The sequence below is a fragment of the Meleagris gallopavo genome, chromosome 13 (genome assembly GCF_905368555.1).
Source record: "Meleagris gallopavo chromosome 13, MGAL_WU_HG_1.1, whole genome shotgun sequence".
NCBI lineage: Eukaryota > Metazoa > Chordata > Aves > Galliformes > Phasianidae > Meleagris > Meleagris gallopavo.
The window spans coordinates 981,218-1,000,151 of NC_139416.1; the positions used below are offsets into that span (position 1 = coordinate 981,218).

The following is an 18,934-nucleotide window of genomic DNA, read 5'->3' on the forward strand; positions in this document are numbered from 1 at the left end:
TTTGATCAGTTCTCATTAAACTTGTTCGTGTACTACAGCATCTCTCAAAATGGAACTGCAGACTCAGGAGCTGGTAGGGCTTTTTATCAGTAGCTGTATGGTCCTTTTCTTAATAGAAATATTGTTGAGGACTTTCTCTTTTTTGCTATTCAGGAGCGTAGAATGCTCCAAAAAGTCTTCATGTGCCTTTGAGCATGGCTTTGCAGCTGTGTGTTCACAGGAATGGAGATGAATAGATCTAATACTCTTCTGCCTGCATCTGCAGAGTCAGCCACCTGGGGGAGTTCCGAGCAGTTTACCAGAGTGAATCTGAACTCTGCATAAAGCAGGCTTTTGAGGAAGACATATTAATTTGAGCATCATTAGAAACAAGAAGGTCTATCTTTCTGGATTTCTTTTTTTCCTCTGAAGTTCAACTTGATTGTTGTGCTATTTAGGCTCATAAAATGGAGTGGGGAGTGGGGCTAAGAATAACAAGGTGAGAATATGCCAATAAAATACATGACTGGAGTTGTGGCTTTAGTCCTTGGCCTTGCTTGTGGCCTCAGTTGTCAGTTAGTGCTTTGGCTCTAGCACTAGAGTGTCTCAAAGGTTCAGGGGTAAACAGAAAGCACTGAAACACTGCCATACCTTGCCAGTTACAGCTACAAATGAGACCTTTATTTTAGTTAGTTATTTCATGAGCATCTGATTCCCTTCTAACACTTTTTTTTTTTTATGAAGAAAATAACCCCTGAGGCAAAATGTTAATAACTGTATAATACAGGGAAGGATTTCCCTCCGTCCTGCTGAATATTTGGCTAGGCTGTATTAGAGAAGACTGCGTACACTCCTCACTGAACATGCTGTTTCTTTCACTTCCTGTCTCAAGTTATCTGTACCAGATAGCCCATCTGGGTGATGATGATGAGGAACCAGAGTTCTCTTCTGCCATGCCTCTTGAGGAAGGAGATACATTCTTTTTTCAGCCACGACCTCTCAAAAACCTGGTGCTGGTGGATGAATTGGACAGTTTGTCTCCTATTCTGTGTTGTCAGGTAGGTTGCTATCAGCAAGCTCCCTTCTGTTCGTAGGACCCTCTCACTTAGAGGAATTGATTATAGATGCATGACTGTTTTTCCATGCTTTTGTGTGCAAGCAGAGTCAGCAAAGAAGCGTTATCCCAAGTTTCCAGAAACATTGCATTATACTAAATGCTAATAGAAAAGTTGGTCTGCTGAATTCTCAGCCAGCTGCTTAAGACTATTACTGATCTGTTCTCTTCCTGTGGCTCAGGTTTATTTTATCTTCTTCCATGCAGATAGCAGATCTTGCCAATGAGGACACACCCCAGCTGTATGTGGCCTGCGGTCGGGGGCCACGGTCATCTCTGAGGGTTCTAAGACATGGACTTGAGGTAAACCTTCCAGCTCATTAGAAAAACAGCTTGAGAGGCAAGGAATGTGGGAGACAATCCAAGCAATAAGGGTGCTCTAATGGAGGGATTCTTCTTTTGCTAAAGCCTGGAGGGAGAGTAACTTTCTAGGTTTGTGCCTTGGAAACAGAAGGACTGTGCTGTTTACTTTTAGAAACTCAAAGGCTTTTTGTTTTATTGACTCTAAACCACCTGCATTTTGTCTAATGCTTGAGTGTATTGAATTGGAACTTTCCCAGTGTCTCTGTCAGCTGCTATCTGTTTGCTGGGGGTGGATGACCTTGTTTTAAAGCTGCTCTTCTGGAGCTCTGATGTTGCAATATCACTGCTGAATATATTCTACTCCCTTGCACAGTTGGCATCGGGGGGAGAGCATCAAAAACGGGGAATTTGCTAGCTTTCCTGTCCAGTTGTGGGAAAGCTTAAAAACTGCTGATTGTTTATTACACTAGGATTGCAGCAAGCCTGAACATCTATTGTCAAAAGAACCTGGTTCCTGTTTTCCCTTAGGTATCTGAAATGGCCGTTTCAGAGCTGCCTGGTAACCCCAATGCTGTATGGACTGTGAGGAGACACGTTGAAGGTATGCAGTATTTTCCTTAAGCTCAAGGAAGTGGGTGTTTTGCAGCCACCTGTTTGTACTTTGAAGCCACCCTCTGGTCCCCTAGAATTGTCATGCTTCCGTTCGACAAAGAAACTGCTCACAGCTGCATCCATCGCACAGTGTGCTGCATCAGCTGTGCATTTACAGCCTGAAGCTGCTGAACTTCTCATTTCCCAGTTCCCAGTAAGGTTTTGCTCTGACATTCATAGGCAGTGATGATGCCTTTTATTGGAGCGCACTCGCTATTCTTCATATGTGTTGACAACTGCAATAATCAGCTCTTTGTGAGTGAGCGGGATAAAAATTATGGAAAAAGCCCAGATAAATCAGCAGCAGTATCTGTTCTATTGCTTCCCTCCGTGCATATCTGTAAAGAAAACAGTCTGTTAGGAGTGGATCACACTGCCTGTTCAGAAACCCAGCAGGGTTTGGGTGCTGCTCTTCCCAGGAAGCTCTGTAATTGAAATTGGCAAAAGTTACTGGGTTGTGGGGCTGTTTGTTTTTTTTTCCTGATCTCAGATAATGAGTTTGCATTGTGAAAGATGAGAGGAAATACATTCCATTGTCCTGCATTTCTGCTGGAGGTGAGAACAAGTCCTCAGAAAAATCTAAAAAGCTTGAAATGAAACTATCTAGGTACTGTAAATCTCCATAATTATTTCTGAGGCAAAATCTTTCAAAGACTTGCTGTAGTTTTATGCACCGGGTGTAGAAATGGCAGATTGTTGCAGTGAAGACCTCAGCCTTCTGTGTTGATATGGTTTCTTGTTTTTGAGCAGCCTTAGAGTAGTGTGTCTTCCAGGGATCCTGTAGCCCTGTGGAAATTTCAAATATTGCTGTAGGATTTACCTTGTCATTTGAGACCTGTCTTTGATTTTTGTCCTGATGTTCTGAGATTCAAGTACTGCCTGAGCAGCAAGGAAAGAACTCTGAGCGGGAAGTTCCCACATGTTCCCCAGAACTAAAAAGGAACAGAAGGAAAATATTTCCACAGTTCCTCTCCAAACCATGTGTTTTCCTTTAGAAGAGGCATTCCAGTTTGTTAGAGGCAAATCCATGCTCCAGTCCTGGTAAAGAAGTAGGTAACTTTCTTTTCCTTTAAAAGATTGAGCCTTCTAACATCATTTCAGAATTTTAAAACCTTTTCTGTTAGGGTTCCAGAGGATGACTGACTCTCAGGAGGTAGAGGACCATTGCTAATCTCACTACCTCCTCTTTTTTCCTCCACCAAATTCTTAAGAGTTCCAGCATGAGGATCTGAGTGATTTCAGAAGGACTGGGATCTGTTGCTGTTGTGACCTTAGTACTTCTTGTACATAAAGTTCTGTAAGACCACTCACCAAGTTACAACTCTTTGAATTCACAGCCAATGTTTTGTAATTAGAAAGGCTGCAGGACCCCTTCAGGCAGCTGTCTAACCCTGAAACTGCACAAGTGCTGTTTTTTTTGAGTGTTCAGTTCTCAGCATTGAGTTGCCTGGCGCTCTCTCAATGCCACAGTGTGCTCATGCTGTGAGGCCTCTGTAAGACACATACAAGCTTGCAGCCTTCAAAGCAAATACTAACCCTGGCTGGTACGTGGTGATACACACTACCAATACCAAGCCTCTTTTTTTCTTCCACAGGTGGCTGGTGGTGGAGGTGCTGATCACCACAGGTGTGTACATACTGCCAGGGGTTACTGAGATGACCCACAGGTTACCCACAGAGAATCCCAAAATCATGGGGTTACTTTTATGCTTAGCTTTTCAGTAAATGAATTATGAAAGCTATCCTGTAGTTGGAGGTGGTTTTGTTTGTACTCCTCAGCTACTGAAGTACAAAGCAACTTCCATTCCATCTCAGGATCTCCAAGGAACAAAATAATTGACTGTATCTCTGCAGAATGCTCAGTTCTTGCTGATGTCAGAGGTGCACATTTCAAGGGTACTTTCAGCTCCACTTCTAGACAGGATCGGCTTCCAGCCACGTAACTGGTTTTTATCCCCTCACAAGTGTGCATGGAGCACCTCTAGGTATTGCTGGCACAGTTGCTTGTATGTGGCTGCCCCATCAAACAGAGAAGCACGTGGAATTTGGACCAGATCCTTTTTAGCAGTTGGATGTGGAGGACTGCAAGCTGAGAGGGCTGTGTGCTTTGCAGTGGGGATGGATGTAAGCTGAGTCCTAACAGTCTGTAGGCACTGCCTGATGCTTCTCGCACCAGAAGCGATGTGTGGTGAGTCACAGCTGCAGTCTCCATGCAGTAGTAAACAGAAGCCTAGGGAGATGTGCTGTCATCCCATCAATATCTTTGAAGTGGAATAATCCTGAACTTTGTCACTGCTCATCTATTTGTCCACTGAACCTGTCTTAACTAGTGGTGGCTGTATTTGCATCAGTGCAGATTCAAGTGCTGCAGAGCATGGAAAAACCTTTATCTCGGGTGTGGACTGGCTTCTCATAATGGAATTTTCATGGACTGACTCAAAATGAGTTCATGACAAGTAGCAAAAAGGATGGTGGTATAGCGTTCATGGGCTGAAATGTGATGTTTATATAACTGATCCTGACGTGTGCATGAAGCTGCAGAAAACTTGTAATGAAGGCACAGGAGAATGAGTCCAGCTGTGGTTCTTCAGAGTCATTAAAATGTCTCTGTTGCTTGCTGAAAGGGAGCTAACTGGAGCAATTAGAACAGTAATGAACATCTCTGAAGTCTGTGTCTGCACACAAAATAATGTCTTATCTGTTCAGAACTCTGGGCAGCCTGATGTTATGCTTGGGATTGCAGAGAGCTAAGTAGATATCTTTTCATATTAAAATAGATGGTTCTTTTTCTGAGTGAGGATAGTCGGCGTGCCCCGGGGATTTAGTCTTCTTAATTTCAGCTAGGCAGTTTTCTAAAGCAAAATTGCATTGTTTGTATCTGGATGAATGCGTCTTATTCACTGACTTCATTCTGGGAAATCAAACCCTTTATTTCAAAAGCTCCAGCAGAGAGGCATTAAGCAACACTACTGGACTTCGAGCAAAAATGCACTTGTCACTATTGCTGACACAGAATTAAAGACATGCTCTAATGTAACCAAACCAGTGAAAAGAAAGAGCTAGAAGTCTTAAGAGGTAAGAATGAGTTTCGTTTGGAGTAGGACTGAGGGAATCTGTTTCGCTTTCAAATGGGAGTTCTTTGTCCTGCTCCAAATCACATGGCTGAGCCTCCAGCTGGGACATGGTGGTTTATCACGGGAGTGACAGCCTCCAGGGAAAAAGGAGTAGCTTTCAAGGAGTTTGGAAAGTGATGATGGTCTTTGAAATGGAATTTTTAGCACATCCTGTCTACAAGATATTTATGAATTAAAAGTCTGCTGGACTGCTAGAATCTAGTTAAAGCAGTCAAGGAATTCTTGTAGGCTTTTGGTGTTGAAAAATGCGTGCAAGATTTAGGAGAAGGTCTTACTTAGTGTGGAGAAAAAAGCTGTGTAACAGTGCGCATCTCACTGAACTCTTACCATCTGCTGTTAATGTCAGAGGAATTCTTCTGTTAAGCCAAGTGTTTAAGTAGTTGGCCTTACTAATCAGTTTCTGCGTACAGGTTCAGGTCTTCCTTCCTGATTTCCTGATGCAGACCTGCTCCTGTTGGTGCACTTCGGGAGCTTGTTGTGTTTTTTGGGTTGTGATTGCTTAAAGAGCTGCAATGGAGTTCATGCCACAGGGCAATACTGGAATTGCTTTAGCTACACAAGGCTCCTCAGTCTGATCAGAGCTGTGGCCTGTATACCAGATGTTGGAGAGACAAATGATGTTTGTTTTTTTTTTACTCGCATATTTTCAGCTGTATGTAAGACCTCTGTTATAAATATGACACAGCAGATTTGGCAACACCTTCCTCTAAGCAGGGTGGGTAAGAAAACAATCTATTCCTGAAGCACTTGTTTCAGTTACCCTAATTCAACTCATTCTTTTAAGGTGATCTGTGTTATTTGCTGGCATCCTGTATTCATCCCAATGAGGGCTCCCCATTTGCTTTGTGCACTTGGAGGTTCATTAACCACTTCTTGTCTCCCCTGCAGAGGGGACACTGCTGAAGGGCCAGAACTGGGCAACTCTCTCTTAGCCTCACCTCTGCTTATTCCCCTAGTGCTGTGGTGCATAAGTTTGAGCTCTGGGTTGATCTGGGTTAAAATGGGGAAATTCCTCCTTTTGAAGAAATTGCACTTGCATGGCAACAGCATCAGAAGTGAAGTAGCTGCTTTGAGACAATTTTATTTCTCCGTTGAGACTCCTGGCTGCATTTCCCAGCAGACTTCATTGTTCCCATTACTTTTGTTCTGTTCTAATGAGGCTCTACTCTCTCTCTCTCTTTAATGCCTCTCACTTTTGGAAGAATGCAAATGACAGTAGTGGACCAGAGCATGTCCTTTTCCCTGTCCTGCTGCCTATTTCCCACAAAGTTTCCTTACTTCCATGTGAGCTATTAAATCTATTTTTGTTAGCAGAGCTCTTCCACGTCCAAGCTACTGGACTCTCCCAAGCTGTCTCCTTTGAGAGAAGCCAGCACTGCAGATAGTAGCTACAATGCTGCCGTTTATTCCAGTAGAAGTGAAAGTCAACACTTGCTCTGTCTTAAAAATGTAATTGCTTCTCATCCTGGGAATCCATATGGATGCTGTATGAATGAAAGCTGGTAGAACTGGGTGAGGGTAGAGCAGGCTAGCCTTGAGCTCCTCTGCTCTAGCTGTCTTCAGCCTTTTATTGTGTAGATACAAACGAGAGATGTGGTCTTGCAAACTCCTGTTCATAGCATCCATGATGTAGTTTCTGCAAATAGATTCCATCTGTTCTGGTTTACTGGCTGTTAAATCTGGATTCATTTCCTTGTGTGAGGCGGGGCAAGTGTCTTAAAGGCTTTAGACCCTGTGCTGTCCTTGAAAGAAAGGAGGAAAAAAAAAAAAAAAAAGAGTAGGCAAGAGGTTGCTTGCCAGATTCCAGATCATCATGAATTGAGTGTGTATCTGTATCATCGATTCCCCCGGCTCAGCCTTGTGTTGTTTGGAGTCGAGCAGTGGACGACTTTTGCACAGGGTGTCCTAGGACGAACTTGCACAACACTGCCAGCAGATGTAATGATCACAGGAATTCTGCTGAAGAGCAGCTGCTAGACATACATCAGACTGTTAATTTCATTGGGAGGCCTTGCATTTGTTTAATCAGCAGCCTTTTTTTTTTTTCCCATTTCACTTGACCAGATGAGTTTGATGCCTATATCATCGTGTCCTTCGTAAACGCCACACTGGTGCTGTCTATCGGAGAGACTGTAGAAGAAGTGACTGACTCTGGATTCCTGGGTACTACACCCACCTTGTCCTGCTCTCTTCTGGGGGATGATGCCTTAGTACAGGTAATGGAAAGCTGCTTCTGGAATGTCCACATACATTTGCCAGTGGCTGCTTGCTGCACGGTTGTGCTTTCTGCAGTAGTACGTGTCATGTCAAAAGGTGTGGATTGGTAGAAGATGACACTTGATCTTGCCCTTTTCTATCCTGTTAGTTAAACTGGACCAGCTGAAAATGCTCTGAGCTCCCTCAGAATGCACTCAGTAGTTCTTTACTGTAGTTCAAAGACAGAATGCTTCCAGCTGGCAAGTGGCTTTGTCCTAGTTCATTCTGTTGCATTGCTAATAGGTCAGTGCTGCCAAGAGTGATGCTCGCTTTTGGCTTTTATGTCAGAATCGAAGTGGAAATTGGGAAGGGATGGCAAATACAGGAATGAATGTGACCTTTTTCCCTTCAGGTGTACCCAGATGGCATCCGGCACATCCGAGCAGATAAGAGGGTAAACGAATGGAAGACACCAGGGAAGAAAACAATTGTGAAATGTGCTGTGAACCAGAGACAAGTAGTGATAGCACTGACTGGAGGAGAGCTGGTTTATTTTGAGATGGACCCGGTATGTGCATTAATATTGTGAAAGAGTTCACAACAGATTATGGGGCCTGGCAGATACTGATCCTCCATCAAACCTGCAGAAAAAGATTTTGTAGTGAAGAGTCCTTCTGGAATGAGTCAGTCAGATCTGGACTGTGTTTGTGTTAGATGACTTAATGGCTAATTAGAGCCTCTGAAGTTCATAATTGAGGTTGGAAGCCATAAACTTCCCTGCTGCTGTTCTGATTATTTGAACTGTAGCTGAAACAAGGCTATAAATGAAATCTAAAACACTGTCTTAAAAATAAGTGTACAGAAGATGTTTGGAGAGACATTTAGGTAGTGGTCTGCTCCGTTACCTAATTAATGAGTCTCTTGTTTTTCTTTTTCAGTCAGGACAGCTGAATGAGTACACTGAAAGAAAGGAGATGTCAGCTGATGTAGTTTGCATGAGTTTGGCCAATGTTCCACCTGGGGAGCAGCGCTCCCGGTTCCTTGCTGTTGGGCTGGTGGACAATACTGTCAGGATTATTTCCCTTGACCCTTCGGTGAGTAGCCATTCTGGTTTTGCCTCTTTCTCTGGCTTGGAATGTTCAGAAGAGTGCTCCAGAGCTGTGCTATGCGTGCTGTCTTCCCGTGTTCAAGTGGGTGACCAGGAAGGAATAGCTTGTATGATTTTTCTCCTCTGCAGAGCTGAGAGGAACTGTGGCCCTTGATCCTAACCAGAAACAGATTCCCTAGTTTTATCTAGTCTTACTCATGTCTGGGAGTTTAGATGATAAGATATGAAAGCATTTTCTGCTTTTTGGTTTTTTCCCCTTATCTCCCTGTTTCTACTTCTAGTAAAAGTGAACCCATTCTGCAAGCAAGTTAGCAGCAAAACAGCATTATCATTTCTCTGCCTGCAGCAGATCAGTGTTCAAGGGATGACTGAAGTAATGCAAACTTTGCAGTTATTCAGCATGTAGAAACCTGAGCAAGCTATTCCAGGACAGTTTGAAAGGATCCAGCTTGTCTTCCACAGATCCCAGGATTGTTACCATCCCTTCCTTGCCAAAATCCATACAGCCAGCATCTATTGTGACTTTTTTTACCCTTTTTCTGTAAGGAATATTTCTGTCTCCCACAGGACTGCTTGCAGCCACTGAGTATGCAGGCCCTTCCTGCACAGCCTGAGTCGCTGTGCATCGTGGAGATGGGTGGCACCGAGAAGCAGGACGAGCTGGGGGAGAGAGGCTCCATTGGCTTTCTCTACCTGAACATTGGACTGCAGGTGAGAGGTAGCTCTGACAGGTGTGCCTTGGTGAGTTTTTGTTGAAAAGACAGATTGCTCAGGTAGCCATGTCATCATACAGTGCAGCAGCACAAAGCCTAATTGTTTTCTCCTTGTTACAACATGCTTAACAACTGTAACTGGGGAATTCACCACGTGACTTAGCAGAACTGCAAGTTTCCCCGTGCATTCCTGGGCTGAACGCTAGACAAAAGTCAGAATATTCTCTCAGACATCATGTAGGACAAGGTAGTGTTTTCCTCCTCCAGAAAGAGGACGAGTTCTAAAAATTTTTGGGTGAAATGTTGTTGGCCAGTTCTTTGGTAACTGCCTGTAGGGCAGAGAATCAAAGGAGTGATTGCCCTCAACCACAGGCTCTGCTGTAATAAATCTATTCCTGCATGGTTTTCATTGCATACAGCACAGACTCTGTGATCCTTAACCAAAAATGTTGTTTTGACAATTCAACGTGTGGTAAAAATAATCGGAGCGATCTCGTTTCATGTCAGAATGCACGCTTAAGCAGCACGGTTGGCTTTGGTTTGATTGTTTTTTTTTTTTTTGGATAGATGCTTTGTAGCAATAAGGATTAGGAAGTGGAGTCAGTCCTTGAGTATTTTTGCAGCTTTTGTGATGTACCAAACTTACCCGTCTCCCTTTTTTATTTTATATTTTTGAATTAATTTCTTTTTGCCCCTTGGGAGTGCACAGGAGCTATGGATTGTAATATTAAGAGCCAACTTAGATAAAGAGTAATTGTAGGAGGAAGTTGTATCAGAAGCTTGGCAAACAAGAGCCTCATTCTTCAGAAATTGTCTCTTCTGTTTTGAGTAGCATGAAGGCTGTATTTAGGTATTTTTTTATCTGTAATCATGATCTAACTTTCTGATTTACTGATGTCAAGAACGGTGTGCTGCTGCGAACTGTCCTGGATCCGGTTACGGGTGATCTTTCCGATACCAGGACCAGGTACCTGGGCTCACGGCCTGTGAAGCTCTTCCGAGTCCGAATGCAAGGCCAAGAAGCGGTGAGTGAGGCCAGCCCTCGGAGGGTTATGGATCCAGTCCCCAGGTGCAGCATCCTGCTTTTCTTTATTGGTGGGCAGGGTGGGGAATCGTCCTCACGGCGCAGCTCTGGGTAAGGGTGGGAAGGAGAATGACTTAATTATGGAGCCGCCTGCCTCGCAGATTGCTCTTTCACAAACAACCTCATTCTTGTTAGTATTCCCCATACTTCTGAGGAAGTAATGTGTAGTGCTGCCCTGCCTTCTCTGAATTAGGAGTCATCTGACCTGGAGACTGTATTTTCAGTTTATCTGGAAAGCTCTACGCAGATTCTTTGGCACACAGAGACAGCAAAGAAACTCACCTTGACTGCTACAGTGAACAGACTCGAAGGAGCCTTGTGCTTCTTGACCACTTGATGCAATTCATGGCCATGTCCTTTCTAGGGTCAACAAAGTTATCGTGCATGGTTCAAGGAAAATATTTGTAGGATTTGGCATAGAGGGGAGAACATATTTCATCGGAAGTGCCATTTATTAGCTGTTCTGATGTGACACTAGGGAGATCAGCCACCCCCTGCTTGACTCATCTTTGGATAACACCTTCAGGGTTGAGAAATGCTGACAGCACAGGGGGCTGGGGCTGGCAATCTGATCTCTGCTTTAATGTTCGGTAAGCTGAATGAATCTCTGACTTGTTGCTGCCAGCCTGCCAGCTCTAAGTTGGGGATGAGATGCTTTGCAGCACTAGGAGAATATATGCCCGTAGAACAGCTGAGTGCTTTTCTGCATTGAGATCAACCTTAATTCCTTGTCTGACAGCATGGGGAGAAAAAGAAATATTGCTAGTGGCCAGTTGATGTTTGTCTTGGAGTAGTCTGGGAGTGTTTCAATATCATTCCAGCTTTTGCCAGCAGAAAGTAAAGTTGCACTGAAGTTAAGTTGGAAAGATGTGTGAACCTGGAGCATTGGAAGTCCATCTGCTTTGTTTCCCTGAATTGGTTGAAAATAGGCTGCTGATACATTTGATGTAAATTTTTCTTAAACTGTCCAGCAGAGTGTCTTAGGTTGTGCTGAAGCAGTAAATATTTGTTTTATAAAACCTGCTCCCTTGATAGGATGCTTTTGGTTTAAAAAAAAAAAAAAAAGATTTTGGCTTTTACAGATGAAATAGTTCTTACTGTACCTAAGTTTGTGTCCATTGTCTGTTGTGCTTTAAAGTTCCTCTTTGTGCACAATTTCCAGGTGGAATTCTCCATTGAAAGCAGGCAATATTTCTGAAGGAGTGCTATGAGCTGGGTAAAATCCAGCCTCAAGAATTTCCTTTTTGTAGCAGGGAAGGAATCCGGTTGCTGCACTGTTTGTTCATGTGCATCCATTCATGTTGCACAGAGTGAACCTTGCTGTGCTGTGTCTTTCCCAGGTGCTGGCCATGTCAAGTCGTTCCTGGCTCAGTTACTCCTATCAGTCCCGTTTCCACCTGACTCCCCTGTCTTACGAGACTCTGGAGTTTGCGTCTGGTTTTGCATCTGAGCAGTGCCCAGAGGGTATTGTTGCCATCTCCACAAACACACTGAGGTAAGGAGTGATGGGGTACTGCTGGGCCAGGTTGCCAGGCAGGGAAGAGGGTGAGACATTTAGTAAGAAAGAGGTAAAGTGACTTAGCTAAGAATTGGGAAGGGTGGATTTTTTGTTGCTGTGTTACGGCTGTCAGGAAGAAATGGTGTGGTGCACCTCTCTGATTTGTGTTTTGTAGCCTGCTGAAATAACGAGTGTACTCCAGGTAACTTTTAAGTTATCTTCTCCTTAGGGAGGGAGGTTGTTAAGCACTGTGAACATGTGTATTAGGAGAGCCTGTGATGTGAATGGCTACTTTGCAGAAAATAGGGCATGTGATCTAAGAAACTAGTGGCATGACAGGGATTTATTTATTGTGCTTTTTAAATTGCAGCTAAAATAGATATAAAAAAGCATAAATGAAAATAATGAGGGAACATAAATGCAGGAGCTTTGCTTTATGCATTTGAACAAGCACTTTTTTCATATCTGTCCTCACTGAAGTATTTCAGCATTCATTGCTTTTAAAGGAGTCATTCTTCCTGCAGAAACTTGTGGGTTTTAGTCACAAAACGCCAGAAGAACTGGCATTTCAGCTGGCAGGCACAGAATACTGGCCACTCAGGCACTGGCATTTTTCATACTGTTATAACTGAAGTGTCTCTGAGGAGTGACTGGTAACGTGTCAGACAGAGTCCTTGTCACGTTTAGGTTCAGGTGATGTGTTCACCTAACGTGCACATGGTTCATTTTGGGGTACACTGCTTCAGCATCACAGAAGCGTGCCCAAAAGGGACAGGTGTTCAGAGTGCACCATGGGACAGTGAGGGCCCTGGAGTCAAGAGCCCCTGCTGCAGAGCACACCTGCACAGACTCACTAAAGCCCTGAGTCTTGCCCTTCTCCTTGGAGCAATTTGCTAGTGGCTGCCTGGCCTGGGAAAGGCAGCATTGCTGTTTTCAGTGCTAGCCAGTTTCACAGGCCTAAAGCTCAACTCTTGCCTTTTTCTTCTGGGTGGTTGCTTCTGGACTGTCCTGAATGTTTGTCACATCTCTGTCCCGCAGGATTTTGGCACTGGAGAAACTGGGGGCAGTCTTCAACCAGGTTGCCTTCCCATTGCAGTACACGCCTCGAAAATTTGTCATTCACCCTGAGAGCAACAACCTGATTATCATTGAGACGGACCACAATGCTTACACTGAGGCCACCAAGGCACAGAGAAAGCAACAAATGGCTGAGGTAATTGGGATGGGGAATAGGTGTGCAGATCTTTCTCCAGAGGTGACTTACATTGTTGGAAATGCTCAGTTGCTCACTAGTTCCCAGCTGCCGTTGCCTGACGGCTTTTGTGCTTTGAATGCAGGAACTGAAATGGGTGAAAATCTGCCTCAACACGTGAATTTCAGTAGAATGCAGTACTTCTGATGTTCTTTTCTTTGGGTGTTGTTACAGCAGGCTTTGAAATCTTGCCTGTCAGGGATTGGTCCTGCTTGTGTAATGCCATCCTCTGGGTTTTCACTGACTCTTTGAGGATGTTTGGATTTCACTGGGTTATTATCTTCAGTTTGCTCAATTCTGTTTCCAGACTTCTTGCTTTGGAGAAATAGCTCTCCAGACAACTGCCTCTTGGGCAGAGAAGAGCTGACAGTGCTCTGCAGTGCTCTGAGCTGCAGAGATTTACTGGGGGAATAAGCACAGGGCAGATGGAAGCTTTGTGGTTTTTATGTCTTCCCAAGCCATAGCTGTACCTAAAGCAGTGTTGGCATGTCTGGGAAGGAAATCCTACGAGCTGTTTTTTCACCCCTGTCCTTTAATGTGCCATAGGAAATGGTGGAGGCTGCAGGTGAAGATGAGAGGGAGCTGGCTGCAGAGATGGCTGCAGCCTTTCTGAACGAGAATCTCCCTGAATCCATCTTTGGTGCTCCAAAGGCAGGGAATGGGCAGTGGGCCTCTGTTATCAGGGTGATGAACCCCATCCAGGGAAACACATTAGATCTGGTCCAGCTGGAGCAGAACGAAGCTGCCTTCAGGTAAGAAGTAGTGCCAGACACAGCAAAAAAAAACCTCTACTGTTGATGAGTCTTGGGTGTGTGGTGGTGGTTTTTCTTTAATCTTCTTGTTTTCCTCGGCTGTTACTGAGAGTTGAAATCCAGATGCAGCATGTTATTGGGAGGCCAGTGAAATCCCAGAACTGAGTGCCACATGGCTTCAAGCTTTTGTCTTGCCTTTCCTTCCCATCCTGTCCTAATCTGTCCTCATCCACATCTGCATGTGACTCTTAAGAGTTCTCCAAATCTCTCCAAATGTTTGTGCTTAGAGAACAACACTGGGATATGAGTGAGAGATAAGAGATCTGGGAACATGACAATGTGTTGCTCTCTCTCACTTCCCCTTCTCATTCGGATAAACTGAGCATAGACTTAATAGAAGGGAAATGTTAGAGGAGCTGAGGGAGCAGGCCAGCACAATAACTAAAGAATAACAAGTGCCTCAGCAGTTGGGATGGAGTTAAGCCACCGTAGCCCAAAAGGTTGACTCTTTCCTGTTTTGTCCAGGATTCCCAACGTGGCAGAGCTAGACACCGGGCAGGAAATAAGTGGGAGATGGGAAAAGTTATATGGATAGTCCGAGTAGGAACAATCTTTGAAAAACAGCTTTGAGTGGAGCTTTGCACATTGACTGGTTGGACTCAGCTTAGCAAAGAAAGAAGTAATGATTTAGACATGTGTGACAGCTGGAGCACATCTTACTTGTGGAGTGTGGAAGAATGAAGGTGCCTGCTTTAAACATTACTGCGGGGAGGAAAAATTAGTTCTGAAAATCATTTCAGTGCTGGAAGGCTGGGCTTCTGAACCCGTGCCTGGGTGGGTGCAAGCTGTGCTGCCAGGGGGTGGTCTGTGTGCTGAACTGGTTTGTGTCACAGTCACACTGATCTCCTGGTGTGTCTTCTCATCCCCAGCGTGGCCGTGTGCCGCTTCTCCAACACTGGTGAGGAGTGGTATGTGCTGGTGGGAGTCGCCAAAGACTTGATTCTGAACCCGCGCTCTGTTGCTGGAGGCTTTGTCTACACCTACAAGCTGGTGAACGGTGGTGAGAAGCTGGAGTTTCTGCACAAGGTGAGAGGGGAGAAAAGGCCTTTTGGGATGGCTGAGTTGGAATAGCTGTTAGTTCGTCTGGAATGCTGTGGTAACGTGGCAGTACTCAGTTCTCAGCAAGGTGATCATGCAGATGTTAAACACCGGAAACAGTGGAAGAAAATAAGCTGCCTTCCCCAAAATAACCTGGGACATCTTCTGCAGGGCTGAGAACTGAGCAGATTTCTCAAGAATCGCAGTTCTTTTTAATAGCTGTATCTCGTCTGCCTAAATGGGAAAGGAGCAGTGTGTTTCATGACTCTGTTAATGAGGGGAAAGAAACAGCTCTGTTTCCACTTTGGAATATGAGTTAGTAGAGCTGCTCTGAGCACTTGTTTGCAAAGTCAGTTCATACTTGGATCACTTGATCCCTGGTGCTGAGGCTCAGCCCTGTGCTGGCCACATGGAGCTGTCATCTTTCCTCTGATGCTGTTCTGGTTTGGTGTAGGAAGCTTTGGTCGCCTGTGACCAACTTGGTTTGGAGGTCCCTGGAGCTTTATCAAAGGTTTCAGCAGAACTGTGTTTAAACCAAATTCTGTTCTTCTTCCCATGTGCTTCCAGCATGGTTGAGGTATGAACAGATGAGCACACGGAATGGAATGTTGTGGTTTCCTTCACTTCCTACAGTGCTGGTGCAGTGAGTGGGTTCTGTCCTGGCCCATAGCCCTTTCTGCTGCCAGTCAACACCCACTGACAGCTGATGGAGTGAAGTAACTTCTCTTGACCAGCTCTGCCAAGCTGGGATCACTCCAAGCTCTGCCCATTCACTTTCTCTGCTGTGGCTGATCCTTTTGGACCGATAATGAAGTACTTGTGGGAGACTTTTCAGCCCCGAGTTACTGGAACTGTGGGGTGCACCGAAGTTGATTCGGTGACAGCTTCAGAGCTTCTGTGGCAGATGATGAGCTAGAGTCATGCCTCTGGTGCGAAAGGCATCTGAATGGATATAGGCAAAGTACAAAATCTTTCTTTTGGGGATAGAGCAAGACAAAGAACAGAGGCTACAAGGTCTTTACTTTCCTTTGCTGCCTGCCCCGCGCGGGGCTCACAGCTGTCTGACGCTTCATGGAAGTGCGCTGCCAGAAGCACGCTGTCTGTACTTCTCAGAGCTCTGTTAGCACCACGTGTGGTTTGTGCTGGTGTTGAAAGGCGTACAGAGGACTGACCTTCTGCCCTATCTGTAGAAAAGGATTGTGATTAGCCATGGACAGCCTTGGCACAGGCCAGCGGGCTTCAGGCGAGCCATTAGCTTGAATCTTTTGTGAAGCTTGGTGTGAGATTAGCTCTGTAAATGGCGTCTCACAGTCTTGCTCTTCCAATTCTCTCTAGACCCCCGTGGAGGAGGTTCCTGCAGCCATCGCCCCTTTCCAAGGGAGAGTCCTAATTGGAGTTGGAAAGCTGCTGCGTGTGTATGACCTAGGCAAGAAGAAGCTGCTTCGGAAGTGTGAGAACAAGGTACTGGCTTCTGTTCTTCACCATGGCAGCTGACTTGGAGCGAGTACTGCCATGCAGCATGGGTGAAGCAAAGGTTTAGCTGCTGCTCCAGCCCAGATGTGTGCACTTGGGCTTCAGTGCTGCACCTGTGTCTTGCTGGAGTGTGCTGCCTGCGTCCACGCGCAGCAGTATTAGCAGCTCTGGCTGGACTGCTGTTTTCCTCTCACCCTTCTGATTGTAGCGTTGCATTTTTCTTTCTGCACCAGCTCAGTGCAGGCCCTAGGTGGACATGTGCAGGAAGTTAGAAAAGCCTGAACTGGCGATGCAGTGGCCATCTGCTGCAGATGTGGGAGGTCTCATCCAGATATACAATAACAACTGCTGGGAATGTTTTCTTAAGTCAAGTGATCAGCAGGCTGGGGGCAGAAGCTGGATGACGTAAATGAGCACCTCTTAAGATTGCTGGAATCTTGAAAATGGGATTTTTCTCTTAAAATCTTTATTAGACTTAAAGACCCCAAAACAACTTTCTTTCTTGATCAGCAATTCTGGTACTTTAAGAAGTATATCAGAGCATGGTTTTCTAACTCCTAATTGCCTGCTCCTCCTTCTCATTCAGGTTGCAGAACCTGTGCCATCTACTCTTTACAGCAAAGCAGAACTCCAGCAAGCTGACGGGCATACTGGCGAACTTGTAGAGGAATGGCTTTTTCAGTTGTTTCTTTGTTTTTGTTGCTTTTTTCCTTAAAATGAGAAATTTGCTTGCATGAGAAGTTGAAGCTTACCTGATGCAGTGCCTGATGTGTAGTTGGTTGGCAATCCTGTTCACAGCAGCTGGAGCGAGGTGATCTTTAAGGTCCCTTCCAACCCAAGCCATCCTGAGATGCTGTGATTCTCGGGTCCTTCATGATGGGAGCGGCGAGGAGCACTGAAGCAGTCGGTGCTGCTGACGTCTGGTTTGCCAGAAGCACTTTATTCTGGATGCTGGTGTTACTTAACAGGCCGTGAATGCTGTGCAGTGGATGTTGTGTTGCAAGGGCCCTTTATTGTCAGTGTATTTATCTTGAGGCTGTGGTATACTCTAAGTGATTGGTGATGTTGGAGGGAATGATGGAAAACAGGGAGCCAGGTAGTTCCCAGAAATAAATATTGTTTCAGGTGAAGGGTGGAGTTAGGGTGGGTAGTGGCACCTCGCTGGGTTACACTTCCCTGTTGGAAGCACTCAAGTTTTGCCCTTTCTCTCTCTCTAAAGCACATTGCCAACTACATCTGTGGGATTCAAACTATTGGGCACAGAGTGATTGTTTCAGATGTTCAGGAGAGTTTCATCTGGGTGCGCTACAAAAGGAATGAGAACCAGCTCATCATCTTTGCTGATGACACTTATCCCCGCTGGGTCACCACAGCAACTCTCCTGGATTATGACACCGTGGCCGGAGCAGACAAGTTCGGCAACATCTGCGTGGTGAGTGTGCCTTGAAGGAGTTGGGACTTTTTGGACATTATGTATTTTTCCTTAAAACACTCATGATTTGTCTAAAAAGAATGAGAATCTGTGCGTAGCTCGAGACAACGCCCTGTACCATTCACTTGTTTTTTACTGGGTGACTAGCTGTGGTCATCGTGGATGACTGCAGTTTATCAATTCAGCTGAAGTAAACAAGTTAAATAAGATTGCATTTCTGAAGCATTCAATAACTTGCATTAGAGTTGTCCCCAGACTCGAAGGCCTTGAAACAAAACTCCTGACTATGAAGGGGCCCATGAGAACTCTCATCAGGTTATCACTCTTGCTTTCCCTGTCTAACCCTCAGCACTGGCATTTGGCTTTCTCTGACACTTCCTCATGAAAGCTGCCTTTGTCATTGCTGACACTTCCCACTTGGCTGGCTTTCAGCAGAGGAGGAAAGAATAGATGGTCGTTGTGCCAGAACTTTCATCTTCTTCTGCAGTGTGCTCGGGTGCTTTGGAGTGCAAAGTTCAGCCAGTGGCAGACCTTACGCCTGCAGGATTTGGCAAATCAGTCCTCTTGGTTTTCTCAATTCACACTCCTCCACTGTTTCATTAGTGGCGTGCACCTTCAAAGCAGTGCTGTGTGACTGTGCCTCCTGCCAGTCTGACCTGCAAACCCCAGGCACAGACTGCTCGTGAGCTCCTGTCTGCATTTTTGAGCCATCAGTCTTGACAACACAGATATTTAACACTAAAGCCCTTGTTGGAGAGGCAAATCAGTGGTACAGTAAGCATGAAATGACCGAAAAGATTCTTCAGAGGTGATAACATACAGCTTTCTGCAGCTTTTTGACCTTTTCCTGCTCTTACAACACAGGTGAGGTTGCCTCCCAACACCAATGATGAGGTAGATGAGGATCCCACCGGCAACAAAGCTCTCTGGGACAGAGGGCTTCTTAATGGAGCATCTCAGAAGGTAACCTTTCATGGCGTGCACGTGGTTATTGAGGGAAGAGAACATGCTGCTTTCCTGTGAAATCCTCTGCAGTTCTGCTCCTACACATCTAACTGTGCAGTGGGTGATGAGTTGTCACTGGGAGCCAAGTTCTGTTTCTGAAACCACGAGCGATGCCTGTTGAGTGAGGTCTGATTGAAGCAGC

General features: G+C 45.2%; 1 protein-coding gene and 1 long non-coding RNA gene across 3 annotated transcripts in view; both read left to right on the plus strand.

Annotated features, from left to right (window-relative positions):
* Window positions 1–18,934, plus strand: part of SF3B3 (splicing factor 3b subunit 3) — a 28,422-nt gene that overhangs the window by 6,907 nt on the left and 2,581 nt on the right. The window contains exons 9-23 of one of the 2 annotated variants that reach the window (XM_085235053.1): window positions 872–1,037; window positions 1,301–1,396; window positions 1,925–1,997; window positions 7,246–7,397; window positions 7,790–7,945; window positions 8,316–8,471; window positions 9,053–9,196; window positions 10,101–10,223; window positions 11,623–11,777; window positions 12,819–12,993; window positions 13,579–13,784; window positions 14,714–14,870; window positions 16,218–16,343; window positions 17,575–17,787; window positions 18,652–18,750. In XM_085235053.1, coding sequence (XP_085091179.1) covers window positions 872–1,037; window positions 1,301–1,396; window positions 1,925–1,997; window positions 7,246–7,397; window positions 7,790–7,945; window positions 8,316–8,471; window positions 9,053–9,196; window positions 10,101–10,223; window positions 11,623–11,777; window positions 12,819–12,993; window positions 13,579–13,784; window positions 14,714–14,870; window positions 16,218–16,343; window positions 17,575–17,787; window positions 18,652–18,750 — 2,197 coding nt within the window. Of the gene's footprint in view, window positions 1–871; window positions 1,038–1,300; window positions 1,397–1,924; window positions 1,998–7,245; window positions 7,398–7,789; window positions 7,946–8,315; window positions 8,472–9,052; window positions 9,197–10,100; window positions 10,224–11,622; window positions 11,778–12,818; window positions 12,994–13,578; window positions 13,785–14,713; window positions 14,871–16,217; window positions 16,344–16,941; window positions 17,522–17,574; window positions 17,788–18,651; window positions 18,751–18,934 lie in introns of those variants that run through there. The other variant, XM_085235054.1, reaches the window with a different exon arrangement.
* Window positions 2,004–7,239, plus strand: LOC116217138 (uncharacterized). Its single transcript, XR_004161200.2, has 3 exons — window positions 2,004–3,096; window positions 3,643–3,674; window positions 4,988–7,239. It is a non-coding gene; the product is annotated as an uncharacterized LOC116217138 (long non-coding RNA).